Genomic DNA, 18,332 nt, shown 5'->3' on the forward strand with positions numbered 1-18,332 from the left:
AGAGGTACAATGCTTTGATCTGGTATAGGCCGACTATTCAATTAGCTTTGCATGCGGGGAAGAAAAAACAACAGCCAGATGGGTGAAGATGTCATTCACCAAATTTGGCACACAGGTTAAATGTAAAGGTTCGCTGCTAAATAGCATAACTCTGCAGCATGTTGGCATAGCTCTACGTAATAAAGCCAATTTTTCAATAAAAGTTTTCGAAATTAATATTCGTAGTTAATGTTTTCATCGCACATTTAAGGCGTTAGTTCTTTTTTTTTTTTAATGCCGATTAAGTTCTAAATTAAAACAATTTGTTGCACAAAAGCAAATCATGTGAAGGGGCATCTTGTCCCATTTCCTGGGGCTAGCCCCCCGGAGAGCAGCTTGTTCCAACTGCCATCTGATTTGTTCAGACTTTTAATTTAATTACTTTTAAAACAGCTGCATCTTTCAAAATTGGCGTTACACTTACAACATTAAATAATCTTTTAAATTTAAACGCAGTGGCCGGGTCATTTGAAACCATAAGCGAATATGATATCATAATAGAAGAGAATGAATTTGTATGTTAATGTTTTGAAAAATTATTTGAATATTAATTTACATCTTAAAATACAGTAGATATGTTTAAATCAGAAAGTTTCCAGTGCAATAAATTTGCCAAATATGGTTAGCTGTGAGGGAGTGGGGGTTTTGGGAGACCAACCGCGACTGAACAGGGGGTTCTTTAAGCTATTCACCAGCCACAAAGTCTGGTAAAATAGCCACAAAGTCTCAAGAGACAAGGACAGCGGAAAAATAAGGGAAAGGAAAACAATACTCGTTAGGGAGAGTATCCCAAAGAAAAGCTCTATACAACCCACGTACTGGGTTTAAAAAAAAAATTATTATGGAGTATGAAATAAACTAAACTAAGGAGTATGAAAACGGGGCAACTCAAAGAAGAGACCTCGAACCGAGGTTGAAAAAGTAACACCCTAAAGAAAGAATACTGAGCTTAGATTGTGGCACCAACTTGTTGCCAACAATCTAAAAAAGCTAAAGACTGTTGTGCCAATTCTTTTACCTTTTTTACCTTTTTTACCTTTTTTACCTTTTTTACCTTTTTTACCTTTTTTACCTTTTTTACCTTTTTTACCTTTTTTACCTTTTTTACCTTTTTTACCTTTTTTACCTTTTTTACCTCGCTTGACAAAATACCGGCTCTCGTGCAACATAAGTGACACTGAAGCAAAGCTTATCAGCTTGCTTGGGGTTTAAATAGAACGCCAACAGGTGCAAATTGTAAAAAGAAAATTTGCACGTGTATAATTCAATCAACTCAATGGCCGTAATAACTGAAGAAAAGGCACAGGAAGGAAAATAAATGGTGGCATCAGCCAAAACCATGACAGTTAGCAAAATGAAATTCGGAAAATCAAAATAGCAGACATTCAAAAAACGTGTTGAGAAGCAATCTGTTGGTCATGAAGAAAACTGAGGGGGGGAGCATATCCTTCTGGGGCGTCTCCCCCCATCTCAAAAAATGTTTTCACGTTGGTTGCAGTCTCTGTAAAGCAGTGGTGTCAAACTCGTTGCCATGGAGGGCCGTGTGTATGCAGGTTTTCATTCCAGCCTCAGATCTTGATTATATAATTAGTTAAATTATTTGCTGAATTAGGGATGCAGGTTTGTGCACAATGGTGACCCGACTCATGGTGACCGCATGTCTAAATAAAAATTTCTTATATTCTGTGCTTCAATGCAGTTAAACGCATATGGCTGAATGAGTAATTGGACTCAATTAGCAGCATTAATTGGTTGGAATGAAAACCTGCATACACACGGCCCTCCATGGCAACGAGTTTGACACCACTGCTGTAAAGGCACGTTTTCAGCTAGTCTGGTCGTTTAATATGTAGGCTAAGACATAAGATAATTAGCCCAGAGTACCCTACAACGAACAGAGACCCCTCCTCTTTAACTAAGAGGAAAAACGGTAGAAAAAAACTATTTTTTTGTTTGTTTTGCTGAATTATTCAAAATCTATGCAAATTAAACAATCAGGTAAGGGTTCACTAACTTATGTGTATTATTTTTATTGCTGCTGTTTATTGACACCCCACCCCGCCCCGCTCCCCGCCCACACCCACGCCTCTCCGGCCACCGGTCTCTCAAAAGTACATAGGCTACTGATTCTGAAAGAACCCCACCGAGAGCCGGGGCTTTACTGCATAAAGGGAGGATGCAATCCGTCTGCCTTTGAAATGAAACCGCGGATTTGCAGCGACTGGTTGTCCATGTACTTCAGAACAGAGACTTCGGTCTCCGCCGCAACTGGCATTGATAATCCGACAGAAGCCACGGACAAGTTTGCTCACAAAAGGAATGTGGAATAGTCATTTTGTTTATTCGTGTCTTCTTTTTAAAATACGCACCCTGAAGCAACTTGGATGTACGAAGTACAAAATGAATCAAGATTACTTTGCGTTCTTCGCTTATAATAAGTGCGTTTGGACCTGGGAGGGTTGTACGTTTCAGAAGTGAGATTCGTCTGAGTAATGACCACACTGTTACTCGCTGTTCCCTGCCCAAGCTGTCCTCCACCGCTATTTTGATGCATGAAGAGTAATCAAATAGAAAGATGGCTGCATTAACCTTAACCACGAATGAACATTTTCTACAAGCCTTCCTACAGGTTTGTAATTCTTATTTTCTTTAAGTTGTTTTTTTTTTTTTTTTTTTTTGTATTGTTTGTTATATCTGTAATCTCGTGCAGCTACATTAATACGCGGCTTGCCTCGTCCAGAACTACATTTTAAAGTTCACTAATTTTAAAGTTCACTAATAAGTTAAAAGCGTTTGATGAAAGTGATAAAAAGTGAAAATCAGAAGTGGTCTGATATGGTTATATGGAATTGCTTTTTTGGAAAATTTCCGAGGAATAGAACCAGCTATGGATGCATCCATCAGTCCAGCACAAAATAACGTAGCATTTAAAACTTAATTTCCCTTCAGTCTTTACTTAACTATAACTATTACAGTCACTTAGCAGGCGCTCTTGTCCAGGGCGTTATAATTGGCGTTCGGTGTGCAGTGAGAACTGCTACACCGGTGTCATTTAAATACACGAATGAACAGAAGTGGACTGACAGCACGCGCTGCTCCCGGAAGAGAGCGAGTGGTAGACTGAGTCAGTCGACTTTCTAATCGCCGTTGTGAGACGTGCCAACACATAGCACAGAGAATAATACATTTGGAAATAAAGAAAACTAAATGTGGGGATGCAGACAAAAATTTGTATGAATTTGTAAAATTGGGCACACATATTAAATAAAATGGGTATAATACATCAACGTTTGTCTCCCTGGATATCCTGTAGCTAAATAAATACAAATAAATAATGCCTCCTTGCACCCCTGCAGGACCGAACTCCCAGCACTTCCCCTGATGGTGGCCCTGGGGGCCCAATCCCATTTGGTCTCTTGGCCCCCACCTGTGGCCAGGTTCAGCAGATGAGCGGCAGCACCTCATCAGAGGCCCTGCAGTTTCAATACGATGGGTCGGTTGGCCCTGCCCCCAGAATGTTCCTGTGGAGCAGGGAGGTGGCAACTGCTGCTGGCGCTACCATAGCAGGCCACCAGGGGGCGTTCACCCTTCCCAAGATCCAGTTCCCCCCAGGACCCATCCAGACTGGAGTGGATGCTCACCCCCATCACCACCACCGACGACACCACGAGGTCCCCCTCACGCCACCTGCCGACCCCACCTCAACTTATGCCCTTGAGCTCTCCCCGGCTAAGGCTCTGCACACCCAGGGGCAGGGACACGGCCCCTACTACCCCCACCAGGGCGTGGGCATCAGTCAGAACCTCAGCGGCTTCCTCCAGAGCTCCTCCGCCCAACTGCATCACCGCGCGGAGGAGTGGTGGGGCCTTCCCCAGATGGCCACACCTCCCGCTAACCACCCCTTCCCTCTGGGGAGGCAAATGGTCCTGGGCCGCCAGCCCCCGATCGCCGCCCTCCTCCAGGGGCCCCACAAGGGCCTCCTGAATGCTGCGAGACGCTGCCGAAGGTGCAAATGCCCGAACTGCCAGGCCACCGTGGGCAGCGGCGAGCCGGGCAAGAGGAGGCTCCACGTCTGCCACTTGCCCGAGTGCGCCAAGGTGTACAAGAAGACGTCGCACCTGAAGGCGCACCTGCGCTGGCACGCGGGCGAGCGGCCCTTCGTCTGCGGCTGGCCCTTCTGCGGGAAGAGCTTCACGCGCTCCGACGAGCTGCAGCGCCACCTGCGGACGCACACGGGCGAGAAGCGCTTCGGCTGCCAGCACTGCGGCAAGAGGTTCATGAGGAGCGACCACCTGGCCAAGCACGCCAAAACGCACCGGGACAGGCAGAGGCCGGCCAGCCAGCGGGGCGGGGGCGCCGACGCCCTCCCCAGGGACGTGAAGGAGTGACGGCGTGGGGGAGGAACATCGGGAGGGGGGCTCGTACCATTCACCCACAAGCTGCATAACCACAGACCCCATGTTGCTGGGCACGTTCCAGACATGTTGTGACGCGGCGGTTGGGGTTCCACCCGGTGGAGTTGCACCTGCTGCTTGGACACTGCTCATGGTGTCTTGTGAAGGAACAGGCCGAGGCCTCTGAAATGCTTTTCGTTTCCTCTCCGGGACTGAGGAACCCAAACAGATTCGCCTGCTTTTTGGCTTCCAATTTTGGAGAGATGGCAACAGGAAAAGATCAAAGCATGTGAGGGTGATGCTGGGAATTCTCTGGAGGGAAAGGTGTCCTCATTTTCCACTGAAGTAGTCTTGTCTGTCAGGGACACTGGCAGTGCTCCCCAGCTGGGCTGTGGAGCTTTGCAGGATAACCAGGTCAAATTCCTTGTGACTGACTTGTGGTTTAGGCAAACCTGCTATGTGTATTTTGTGAAGTGTGGGTCAGGGGTTTCCACTGCTGTGAGACCAGTCACAAACGGCATAGAATACACACATTGCATACTTCAGCTATAGTACAAAAAGTTTAATCCAGCTGTCTACATAAAAAGGCTGCGTATCAACGTCTAAGAATTGAAATCTGTTTAATGGGTGAGGCAGTGTCTATGCTACAGTTATGGTTACTTGATTTATTTCTGCCTACCTTGATAAGATAACCTCCAGTTGCCCCTGGTCACAGATATTTACATTTTCACATTTTTCAGGCACAAAATTAGCCTTCCTGTGGTTGTAAAATCTTTTGTTATTTCTTTGATAGATTGTCAGCAAAACCACTTTGTGTCTGAACCGTCTTGACAAATAATAATTTGCAGTTTAAATGAAAACCACATTTAAAGGCTCTCCTTAACCCTTTAAGGTGTAAGCTCTCAAATATGTGATAAAAAATCTATTACCTGAACCTTGTAATGCTGATGTAACAATCACTACTGGTCATGGAAACAAGGAGTTTTAGAACGCTGACTTAGACTAAAAATTTTATTTACTCTTCAAGTGGTTAATATTTTTTCACAAACATGACCATGGATATAAGCACATTTTTAATGTGAGGTGAACATGATTATTATAGAAAATTTTTAAAGGGAGTTTTGAAGTATTTCATAAAACCTAACCTCAATTCAAATGCTTAACACGGCAGTTAGGCTAGTTTCCACGCCGAGTCAAAACAGCGGCCTATAAGTTGTCTATAAAACTGTTAACTGACGCAATATGTATTTTTTGTACAAGCTGTGTGAATGTCCTCTGCACATGATACTGCAAATACTGAAAATAAAACCAAAAGATCCATTTGAACTGTAAATAATGTACATACTGTATGTGCATGACCCGAGGGACCCAGGACAGCATGAAATAAACACAAAAAGAAACACTGCCATCTAATGTCCATGGCTTTTTGACCTCATTGTGTGAATCAGCCGTCCTGTGTGCACTACACCTGACTCTCTACACCCACTACTCTCTACAACTCCTTAAAAAGTCATTGCACTAAAGATCTTCTTTTTTTTTTTTTGCTGTAAATGTGTTTGCATGTCTAAATAATGAAACATTTTACTCCATGCCATTATTTTGTTAGTTAAACATTTCTGAAGCAATATTGTTTGGCATATCATTTAAAACCAGGAGAAAAGCGTCTTTTTACTGACCTCTATTATTTGAAATTTTCTTTCTGCATTCCACTCTAGCCCCACCCCAATCATGCAAATGAAATGGACACACCAACTCCACCCACCCTAGGAATTGTGAAGTTGGCAGTGCCAGGCTGAAATAGCGAATGCAATTACTCTTTAAATTTGTGCTTGTTTAGTAAAAATACATTGTATTTTTATTCCAACTGCCAGACCACTCCCATCAGGATAGAAATGTTACATCATAGGATAAAGGTGATCACTGAGTTGCTGTAGCAGTCGTTAAAGCACTGAGTATTGTGGGTTACGAAGTCAATTCTTAGTTGAGTCATATGTAATCGGGTCAATGACTTGCCATGTGAATTTGAGCAATAAATTTTAACCAATATAATTAATGTTATGGAAATGTGACATTAATTTGATTAAGCCCAACTTCTTCATTAAACAATGTAATTGCTATGTTAAACAATTACATTTGGTAACTTTTTGGTTAATTTTACAGTCTTGAAGTGTTAAAATGTCATTCAGTAACTGAATGTCCAAACTAAAAATTAAACAAAAAAAACCATTGTAAAATGTACAAAATCATTTTTAAAAAGACATGAAAACTCCTGGCATAATTTAAGAAATGTTTCTAACATATAAAAGAATCATTTTAGATATCAAATAATTAACACTTGATTATTTAGGTGTCCCCACTGGTTCAAAATCACACCTACGCCCTTGGTATGACCTAAGAGATATGTGAATCTGCAGGCTACATTAAATGGCTACAGAGGAATACTTTAAGGGTCTCCAGGTAGCCCCAGTTCACATCAGGTAAATCAGAGTCATGTAGGTACAAATTCACTGTGAGAGGGTTATGTTCACATGTTGTGGTGCCTAAGCCCAGCCATCTCAAATGGGCAACACCAAATCGCAAAAGATACTGTGAACGTATTTGTAGCCATTAGCCCAGCGCGATACCGCTAAGGGGCTGCCGTTGGCTTGCCTGAATAACAGCTGCTCGGAGTCATTCCAGAACATTCAAGGGTAGGATTAGGTAACCAAATTGGATGAGTCATTTTTTCCGTCTTGGGTATTTCAAGGTTAAACACGATTTTAGACAAGATAAATAAGGGATTTCTGATTGGGAAACCCTTACAAAAATTATTAAATTACACAAAATATATGTTTTCTGATGCTTTCCAAAATGGTACGTTGCTTCAGGTTCCCAGGGCTACATATAATTCATACAATCATAATTCTAAACTTTTTTCTCGAAATCGAATCTCATTCTGCTCAACAATTCATTTCAAGTTGTTTTGGAAGAAAATTAAGATAAAATGTCATTATTTCCTTGTGTATTTATTCAATGCGTATATGTATTGATACGTAGGCTACACAGGTAGATATTCTATCGAAGTAAAATCATTTTTTCATATTGCACGTGCATATTGCTCCTTCCGGTCAATACATATGAGGTTAATGATGCAAGTGATGATGATCTTATTTTTAAAAATTGTACTCCTGGCATGCACACATATTGAAACAATATTGAATAATTCATTTTCAAGAAATTAGTGGCTATGTCTGTGTATTTCAGTTTAGTAAATTTAGTAATTTAGTAAACTGGTCAATATGATCATTACTTACACAATTAATGTTATTGACTATTAGTTCTAAAGAACGCATGGAATAACTTCAAAATCAGTTGTTGGTCCCTGATATGAAAATCTTATACATAACTGGATGTGTCATTTGAACATATTGTGTCTTTCATATTTTGTAATCTAAAAAAAAAATGTCTGTAAGGTAAGTACCAAAGCTAAAATACAACAAAACTTCCGTTATGTACTTTTTATACAGCATGTTTTATAGAAGGTGTGTAGCACGGGGCTAAATCAAAAACCTGCAACCACATCGGGCCTTTTTGGATAAGATCGGACGCTCCAGTTGTATAGGTTTAATTTAACTACAATTCTCTGTTTTTCCACTAGAGGGCGCATAAGCACAGTGCGTGAAAAAAGTTGCAAAGGCGTTCAAGCATATACGTACATGGCGGAGTTCAACAAAGTCATTTCACCTTGGACATGCAATCGGCCTTCAGTAGGCTACATAAATGCATAAGGGATGACATTTGACCATGTTATAAACGTCAATTAGCAAAATGAAATAAGGCCTATAAAAATAAGATATAATTTAAAAAATAAATAATAATACAGTATACGTAACAACCCATCCTGACATAACGACACTGCACGAGCTGCTTTGGAGGTGCTTGAACTGTATATTCTTGCTTTAGACCACAAACCTTGGAATACCCTGATACCCACCATTTTCATTGGTCTTCAGAAATTTCTGTAAATACCTACAATAAAATATCCTTCTTCAAGGCACCAAAACTGCCTGGGCCACTTAAAGATGGAACTATCCCTTTTAACATCTATTTAGATGTAGATTGTCTAAAGTTACCCTGAAGGGAATGCAACTGCACATGCTACACGGTCACCCTTCTTTTTTGTGTTCCTTGTACAACGCAATTATTAGCTGTCAGAAATTATATGAGGAGAAAACAGATTATATGAGGCCACAGACATGCTACTAGATTTGTATTTGTACCAAAATCAGGAGCTCTGGATTGAGAAGTTTAGGAATGGGGAAAAGTGCCGAGAATAAGAGCATGAAGCTCAGCTGAAAGCTCGGGAGACGTGGATCAGCCCGGGTGGCCAGCGAGATTGAGGCCGGCAGAGAAGCCCGTCCTGGCTGTAATAAAGTCCCGATAATTTACGCCTTTAAACTTGAGAGCGGCACCTCTCTGTGCACCTCGTGTGTGTTTTTTAATTTGAGCACCGAAAGTGAAACGTGATAAGGACAGCGGTGTCTGAAGCCCCAGAGGCACGCCAGCGCTCCGGGAAGCATTTCAACAACAGCTCGTGTGTCGGGCCGAGCCCACCAGCTGACCAGCGCTCACGTTTGCCAGGATGTCTGGGAGACCACACGAGAGCGCTCCGACATGCGAGAGAGGCCTTTCTGCTGAGTCTCAGTCTCACGCACTTACACTACAGAAAGCCACAGCTGGCCACAGCTGTTCAGTAATCTGAGTGTCAATGCAAGGCTTCAACTCGGACTAGGACTAGGAGTATGTTTCAGTTTGTGGGCCTGGCTGGTTGGTTCACTAAGATGTAGTGTAGAAACTTCCAGCTATGCTCCTCTATGTGGTGTTTCTTTATGAAAAATAAATGGCTTCATGTCTTGTCACATCTGAGGGCAGCATCTAACTCGCTATATTTTATTCAGCTTGTTTTCTGCCATCCATAGTTATGCACGCTAGGACTGTATGTCCTGTTAAGGAGGTACAACTCAAGCCTTATGGAGGATTTAGGTTTGTGTTCTCGTGTTCCCCTCCAACTCTGGCCTGGAATTTTTTAAATATGTAAATAAAATATATGACTGATACTTCCTAACCTTTCTCCTATCCGTTAAATTAGAATTTAACTTTTGAGTTCTGTTTACTTATTAGCACCCCTCAAACTGTTAGCCTGGGTTGAATACACCCAGGACATTGTTCAGATTTTCAAGCTATACAGATATAAAATTAATGCAATATATATATGCAGTTAATGGTTTCCATTCACTCCACCTAGGTCACATTTGACAATGAAAATGTCTCTTGTTTTTGTTATAAATACGTAATTTACATAAATCTACCATTATGAAATAATAATGAAATGGTTATGAAATAGTGTACAACTCTTAAAAGTAGCAGTTTAATCCATAGGGGCTCATTTCTGTTTATTTGTAATTTTATTGTGTTTATTTGTAATTTTTCATGGTTTTTTCTCTTTTTTTCTATAATAAATCATATAACAGAGCATCATACTGAGGTTCCCGGCTCAATCTTTCTTGCTTTATTGTGTGATTATTTTTTATTTCTGTTGAGTAGGAAGGAGTCTTCGCTCATCTCTCTAGTGGCATTAGTTGGTCCGTAGGCCAAGATTTTCATGATTTTGGCATTGGCACGAGCTAATCTGAAAACCGCCTACATCTCTTTCTTCGCTAAACTTCCCGTCATTGGAAACGTAGATAGCTGAACCACGGTTTACTGTCATTCCAGATACACACTCACTCGCCCACCCCGCATGTGACCCGTTCACCTGCTGTAGAATGTTACTGGAGTGCCACACAGATTGCAGGCATTTCAGCTTTACGCACTCATTATCGGAAGTCTCCGGACGCAGAGGACCAAAGTGAGGCTCTATAAAGACGGGCCCTCGCAGGGGGCCTTTTAACCAGCCGCCAGGGAGCAGAGACCCACAGCTGTTCCAGTCCAGTAAATAACTGTGATGAACCAACAGGTGGCGGAGGCTGGGTCCCGTGCATGTGACATGTGTAATCTGAAAGCGCATGTACTTGCGTCACAGTGTCTATGTTTCATTCTATGTGCTGGAAACATATGTACTTGTAAGTGTACAGTACCTGCTTGAAGTGTGTGTGTGTGTGTGTGTGTGTATATATATATATATACAGTATATATAATATATATATATATATATATATATATAAATACACTGTATATGTGGTAGCGATTTCCCGTGCTTTGGAACTAGCACAAGATTAACAGAACTGCCCATGCATGAGCATTACATGCTGCAAAACAAACATGCAAAACCTGAAGGTTAAAGTGCACATTTTCAGCTATTATTTAAGGGTATTTTTATGCACTTTGGTGTCACACCTGTAGAAATTGGTTCTTTGGATCTTGGGCAGTTCCTTTTGGCCTCCACACTTTGCTCTCACCATCACTCTGATACAAGTGAATCTTGGTCTTATCTGTCCACAAGTCCTTTATCCAGAACTCTGCAGGCTCTTCTAGGTACTTCTTAGCAAACTGTAACCTGGCTACCCTGTTTTTGCCACTAACTAGTGATTGTCACCTTGCAGTGTAGTTTAACTGATTAACAGATTCCAAACTATTTATAAAAACTGCAGTAATTTCTACAAGGTGAAACCAAAATGTATAAAAATACTGTTTCATAAAAGCTAAGAATCTGCAGTTTAACCATGTGTGAATTGTCTGATACAAATCTAAAATTTGGGAGTACGGAGCCAAATTAAGGGGGAAAAAATGTCCTTGTCCCAAACATTATGGAGCTCATTGTTTGCATAGTGCTTTGAAAAAGTATGCAGACATTTCAGATTTTGATTCTTTCAAGCTTTCATATTTCACTTTAATTTAGAAATTATTATATGCAATTTACTTATAAATACAATCTACACCATGCATTTACAAACAATAAGAACTGAAAAAATATATGCAGACACTCAACTATATTACAATGCACAGATTAAAAGAAAGGTAGAAATGAATAACAAATTGTTTGGCTAACTCAATGAGCACTGTTGCCTCAATAATCCAAAAGTAGAAGCTGTATCCTGCCAAACTCAGCAACTGAACATAATGTTATGACTTAATTTAACTGATTTATGGCCAAGAAGCTATCCATCCCCTGCAAACCTGCCACCACCACTGTCATGCCCCAAGAATACCAAGCTGCTAACTTATCTGAATTAGACACTCACGATTAGCCCTCCAAGGCCATATTATGTCAAACATAAATATGCATGCAATTAATAAATTTGCATCTGATTAATTCAGGGTCTTGTTAACTATTTTCAACTATGCTTTGTTTTCCGTCATGTGATTTGAGGTAGAAAGAGAAAATATTTAACTTTAATATTATATAATATTACCTCAGGGAACATATTACACACACGGCATAGTTTCAGTTTATTTTTTTGAAAGTTGTATTTTGCTTGTTAAGATATAGGTATTCAAAAGAAACCACCTAATTATCAAGTTCTCTCAAAGCTGATTACATTATCAAACAACCCCGGTACAGTAGTTGACTGCCACTGCAACAAGAGCAAACAGAAATGTGGAGAGATCAGTACATAAAATACTTCACTCTGAAAGAACCGTTTTAACGGTTTTTTTTCCAAAAGAGGTTAACAATGCACCTTGCAATATATAATTGTTTCACATCCCTTTGTTCTGTGAGAAATAAAACACTAAAACTGTGTGCTCCAGCAGGAAGTATAATTGAGGAAACCCTAAACCTGCTTCACTTTTTAAACACCAAATCTATTGTTGTGGGCAGATCGAGAGTACGAATGAAAACCTGCCTCTAAATATAGAATAGTTTCCGTTCACAAACTAAATGCAGTGGGGGAAACAGTCAAATGAATACCTAAACACGTGAGTGAATGAATTAATGAATGAATATTGACGTTATGTAAAAAAATAAAAATTAAAAATTAAATTAAATAAAGCGTGTGTGCTCTTGTGGTAGCTATTTAAAGAGAACTTTCTCTTTGTTCAACAGGCTTCCCCGCAGCCAAGGAATGTATCACTGACTGGGATTCCAACAACGTCAGCGAGGTCCCAGATTTACGTCATCGGAGAGACTTCCCCCGTTGTTCTGCGCGAGACAAGCATCTGATCATTTTCTAGCTAGCAAATGAGGAAGGCTGCCTAAGCGCGCGCGAGAAAAAAGCAACACATTGCTACTGGAAACCCGCCCGGGTGCTGGCACCAATGTACGTGAGAAGTGAAGTATTGTGCCTCGACTGGCCCTCAGAGATCCCATTCATTCGAATCGCAATGACCTGGAATTTGAACAAAACAGTTAAAAGACCGACTGAAAACGTGTGTAATATGAGCCCTCAAAGGAAAAAGCGGAAGAAGGCTACCCAAGGCGATGGGCGTAATGACGGCAGCAGCAACGTGGCTCGCTGAACTGTAAACCTTCTAAATACGCATGCTGCTGTACAGGCAAGTTTAGCTGCATACCTGTCTTTTGTTTATTGTGCATAATTCTTTAGAATTAGTTATATTTATCACAGAAAACGCTGTTTTGGTTGTGTTTTAGCTTCTCACAAGTTCTTCTCACAATATCAAGCTCCATTGATTTTTTAACAGCACCAATTAATATTTACATGTATGCTCTTCATCAAAATAAGTATTTTCAATGTCATTTTCAATGTTCATAAACTCATGTATTTTCATTTTTATTTGTTTTTTTTATTGAATATCTTTTTATAGTGTAGGTTCCAGCATGGTAGAATATATGGTTTTTGAGATTAAGACCAGAGACTCATGTGCCCTATTGGGGTAGAAGAATGAGTTTCCAGGTCTTACGTGGATATTGCTGACGGAGTGGGTGGGATGTTTAAGCTTAGTAATGCACCAGTGTACTGCACACTAAACAAAGGGCTACTCTTAGACACAATACACAGCAGAGGCGTTTGTCCTGGTCGGCAGAGCCGCACAAACATAGGAAGTAACATGAGCGGCATTGCAGTCTCGTGACCTAGAGGTGCAGACACAGAAATCCAATATCCTCGTCCAGCATGGCAGCATACAGTCTGTATTTTCACACACAGAACAACCTGTGCTTCACCCCTGGGTGGTGAATGACCCTGTGTGTGGTACTGGCAGTTTTACCCATTCACAATTAAGAGTGACAGCTTGGCGTTACTTACAGGCACCTACAACCCTGGGATGTCTGTCTGTAAAATGTCATGGCAGCCCAGGACAGGTTCTGTCCCTTACTCAGATTTCAAGGTGATGCTCTTTGTTTTGTTTTTTTAGTTTTGTTTTCCTAGACCGGTTTATTAGGGATGTTCTTGTAGACCTTGAATTACCTTCACTTCTTCCTTAGTGACGTTAACTTTTTGGGTTTTAAAATATTTAAAATTATATATTTTTAAAATCCCCTTAAGGTTTAGATTCCATTCATGGTGTTGGAATTGCTCACTGTCAGGTGTGTGTGAACAGAGTGGGTGCAGCTCTAATGCACAAGAGCTTTAGAGTTCCCATGCATGTCATCACCTCGACCTTCACCAAGCAGAATGATTAAAAATACACAAGATTCAATATAGTAACAAGATATCCAACTGTTACAGTATCCAACTGTTTCATTCTGTACACTTTAAAGTAAGAGATTCCTCTTGGGAACAGAAAATTCGGGTGTGATCTGTATTCCTACCATAAATATGGGTTTTCTGTCTTGAACTATATCTCTTATGAATATTCACAAAGGTCCATCAAATCAGAAAGCTTTGCGTTTCAAAGAGGCAGACACATGACTGTCATTATGGAGCTGAAAACCTGGACAGTTACAGCGCATGCGATGAACGTACAGTAGGCCTGCACTAGGTAAGAAGGTCAGTGGGTTACCGAGAGCGATGATAAACCGGTGAGGAGAAAATGGAGTCCGGAACACTCCGGAGAATGCGACTCTGCTACGGTCTCTTTCACTCGGTAGTTCGCGCACTCGTGGATAGCCGCTGTGAACACACGGCGCGGGGGGAAAGTGGCGATCCGCCCGTCCCCCCGCCAACACTCCGTTTTTAGCAGTCTCGCTTTCATCACCCCTCTTATTGCATCTCTTCCGAACGGCATGCGCGCGGCGAGGGAATAACGAGAGCCGCGTGCATCTGACCACTGTGCCCTAACTGTTACAGAGAAGAAAGGTTAATATGCAACATGGGTGAAAGGAAATCCAGCGCCAGCGGTCATTTCTAGGAAACTACCCACTCCCATGTTGTTATAAGAGCCTTGTTGTAAAAGTGCAAGAGCCTCATTAGAGAGTGACCTCTGTCTAATAGGCTACAGTATGGGGGGAGGAGGTGCCATATTGGATCAATTATATCAGTTTGCACACGTAGCCCTATCAATATTTTGTACTGTAATATTCGACCAAATATAGTATAAGTTTATCATACTTTATGCCATCTTTATTTGTATGTTACAATGCCTTTTCTGCTGCTCTCTTTTTTCTTTTTTTGGAAAAGCACTTAGAGCAAACTGCATCAATGGTGTCTTGTAAATAAAGTTATTTTTAAAGTTAATATTACGTGAATATCTATGCAGACCATACTACCAAAGTACTAGATGTATGTGCCACACAAGTAGCTGTGTAAACATTGTTTCTATAGGAAATAGAATCAATGGCCTTAAATGGGTTTGGAACTGCTGCTAGGTTTACAAAGCTAACATTCATCCATCCATTATCTATACCCGCTTATCCTGGGCAGGGTCATGAGGGGTGCTGGAGCCTATCCCAGCGTGCATTGGGCAAGAGGCAGGAATACATCCCGGACAGGCCGCTAATCAATTGCAGGGCTCACCATTCACTCACACACTCATACCTATGGGCAATTTAGAGACTTCAGTTAGCCTACTTGCATGTCTTTTGATGGTGGGAGGAAACCAGAAACCCACACAGACACAGGGAGAACTCGCTAACACAGAAAGGTTTCGAACGCAGGACCTTCTTGCTGTGAGGTGACAGTGTTACCCACTGCACCACTGTGCCGCCCTACCTAGCTAACATGTAACCATATACATTTGCGAAAATAGACCTGTGCTGCACATACTAGATAAATGAACTTACTGAGCCTCCAACCTGGACACAGACTGCTGCTTTAGAGCATTTTACACAACACTAAAAATAAACATACTTTTATATTTTAGGATGAAGTGTAAAGTAGGCAAATGGACTGAGTGGATCCATTTGGCTGTGTGGGTCATGTGGCCCGCGGTGTAGAGTGTTGTGTTGATGGGTGGAATCCCATTAGCACAGAGGCCCAGCCGTGTAAATTCGCAGCAGTAACATGAAGTCATCACCACTGTAGTTTACCCAGGGGGGGTTAACTCAAGCCACCGCTAAACCATTTGGATATCGTTCCTTAAGTAATTAGTACTTTAATTCAACGAAATGTAGTTTTGATTTATGTGACTGAGGATGTGGCAGACGATTATAATGAATAATCCAAACATATTTATGGACGGCAGTAATATCTGTGATGTTATTATTAAATGGTAAGATCTGATCCTGGATGCTGATTGGTCAACAAACCTTCCTAGCACTGCTGATGTTCATGATGCATTACGGTACGCAGACTGTTCTTAGATCATTGTGATGTCATTGCCCTTTCTATTAGCATAAACACTCTAGATACCAAAACTTCATTAGTCAACCATAATTAAAAAAAAACTTCATATCTTGACATCTCCCATACTTCTTGTCATAACTTACATCCCCTGATATTAATGATGTAACGTTATAAACAATTAATTGTTTTATTATAATATTAATTGAACATATACAGCTTAATTGTCCAATATAAGTTATATTATTGAAACAGTAATATCGCTGTAATACTACTATACTACCACTATTTTTGTTTATGACCCAACATGATTTGTTCAAAACAAAAGCTTTAATTTCAGGAAATTGTAATCATATGTAATCATATTATACAGAGCTGGAGAAAGCGCTGCTCTCCACAGCAGAATAGGCAAGGAACCTTGAGCCAGCAACAGTCCTTAGCACAAATGTCCACTCGAATGAAGGAACCAAAGACGTGCTGTGGTCAGTGGAGAGGTGTGCTTAGGACAGATTTGTGCCGAGACTGACCTTGCGAAAAGGCTGGTGCCGTGTGTGTAGAAACAGTACAAGATGTGGTTTTGATTTGGGGAGCTGCTGCATGCTGCCAAGCACCTGGCCTCCCGTCTGTGATGGCCAGGCTCGGATAACACTAACCCCGTTGGCATGACAGCAGCCCTTTACCGTGGGCACAAGGTGGGGGGGGGGGGAGTGGTGAGACGGAGGAGATTGATGCAATACTATGAAGAGCAGGTGGTCAGCAATTAGCCCCTCTTTAACCCCTACCATCTCCTTCAAGCCACTGCCAAGATTGTACTCGCTGTAAACTCAGACAGCCCACAAAAATTAGGTGACTTACAGATCTAATAAGCACATCTGTTTATGTGCAATGGCTACAAGGAAATGGTAGCAAGTATCAAGCAATGAGCCTGTGTGTATGTGTGTGAGAGAGAGAGAGGGAGAGAGAGAGAGAGAGAGAGAGGGGGGGGGAGAGAGAGGGAGAGAGAGAGAGAGAGAGAGAGATGCTAATAGAATTCACTGTATTGTGCATTGATACATCACTGTTACTGGAAGCACAATCTTAAAAGTTCTGTTTCACTGTTGTTCGACCTAAGTCAGTTTTATACAGGACACCCCCTCCACCTCCACAAAATCCTTACTTACTTCTGGCTTACTTATGTATCATCGATGATGACATAATTCCAAGACGACAAGTCACTTTCTGCGATTTATGCCTCTTAGGGCAGCTTTTTGTTTTTTTTAATCAGCTGGGAAACCTCTATATCTGATTTTTTCAAATGCTAAATTATCCATTATAAGTTTGCTAAAATGCCCCAGCACTACATAAATGCACGAATTGCTATATCAATTGAAATATGATCTCGTGTGTCGTAAACTATTGTATTTGTTTAACTGCCGTCTCGTTTTGCTCGTTGGACCATCACTCCCTAGTAAGACCCTCTGACAAAGAGAAACGCAAAAGATGTGATGAGCAACTGAGGCGGGTCTTTAGCCTGCGTTCAACGTCGACCAATCCCACGCTGCATATTGCGCAATTGAGTTTTGTATATAGTTCGCGAATGTGAGAGGTTGCCCAAGCACGTTAGAAAACTAGGTGTGTAGCCACACGGCATCCGGACTATGCCACGCTCCATTCAGTTTCTCATTTGCATTACTGTAGATATAGTTTGCTTTATTCTATGTCACATATGTAGTCTAACTGCCAGAAGCGACATTTTGTTCCTCGTACCTACATGCGTTGTTTCATAATTAATGGCCAATTGAAGTAACTTTTGCCTGTATTGTGCCTTCTGCAAGAAGTTTTTGCAATCACGGATCGCAAGTTATTGGGTTTACAGAATACGCGTTTTTTCGACTGTTTATGAAAACAATGTCAGATGAAATGAGCAATTTCCCATTATCACCCAATGTTGACAACGCACTGTGCCACTTCTTAGTTAAAGAACACTGCAGAAACGAGGACTTTCTCCGCGGTATATCTTTTAACTTGGCCAAAAATGTCTTCCTGGTTATTCATTTGACTATTGCCCATTTCTTTTCCTTTGCTATTTTAGTTTTTTGGGACATCGTGCGCCTATTTTTAGCACATACCAGGCGGCTACTGTCGGTGAGTATAGCCTCGTTGTTCTTGGCTATTTTTAGAACAATCAATTCGTGGTGCGTTTGCGTCAATGGAATCCCGCGTGTGCGTCAGATACAGGCACGTCTGACAGAGTGCTACACCATTGGCTCACAGCCGGAAAGTTCTCCGCCCCGGGAATGCCTTGTATGGCTGGGACGCCTTG

General features: G+C 41.4%; 1 protein-coding gene across 1 annotated transcript; it reads left to right on the plus strand.

Annotated features, from left to right (window-relative positions):
• Window positions 1-1,854: 1,854 nt before the first annotated feature.
• LOC135234477 (transcription factor Sp5-like) lies at window positions 1,855-5,841 on the plus strand. Its single transcript, XM_064299136.1, has 2 exons — window positions 1,855-2,668; window positions 3,396-5,841. The coding sequence occupies exons 1-2, from the start codon at window positions 2,615-2,617 to the stop codon at window positions 4,425-4,427; spliced, it is 1,086 nt and encodes a 361-aa protein (XP_064155206.1). The 5' UTR covers window positions 1,855-2,614; the 3' UTR covers window positions 4,428-5,841.
• Window positions 5,842-18,332: the final 12,491 nt, after the last annotated feature.

This window comes from Anguilla rostrata, chromosome 11, assembly GCF_018555375.3.
Source record: "Anguilla rostrata isolate EN2019 chromosome 11, ASM1855537v3, whole genome shotgun sequence".
Lineage (NCBI taxonomy): Eukaryota > Metazoa > Chordata > Actinopteri > Anguilliformes > Anguillidae > Anguilla > Anguilla rostrata.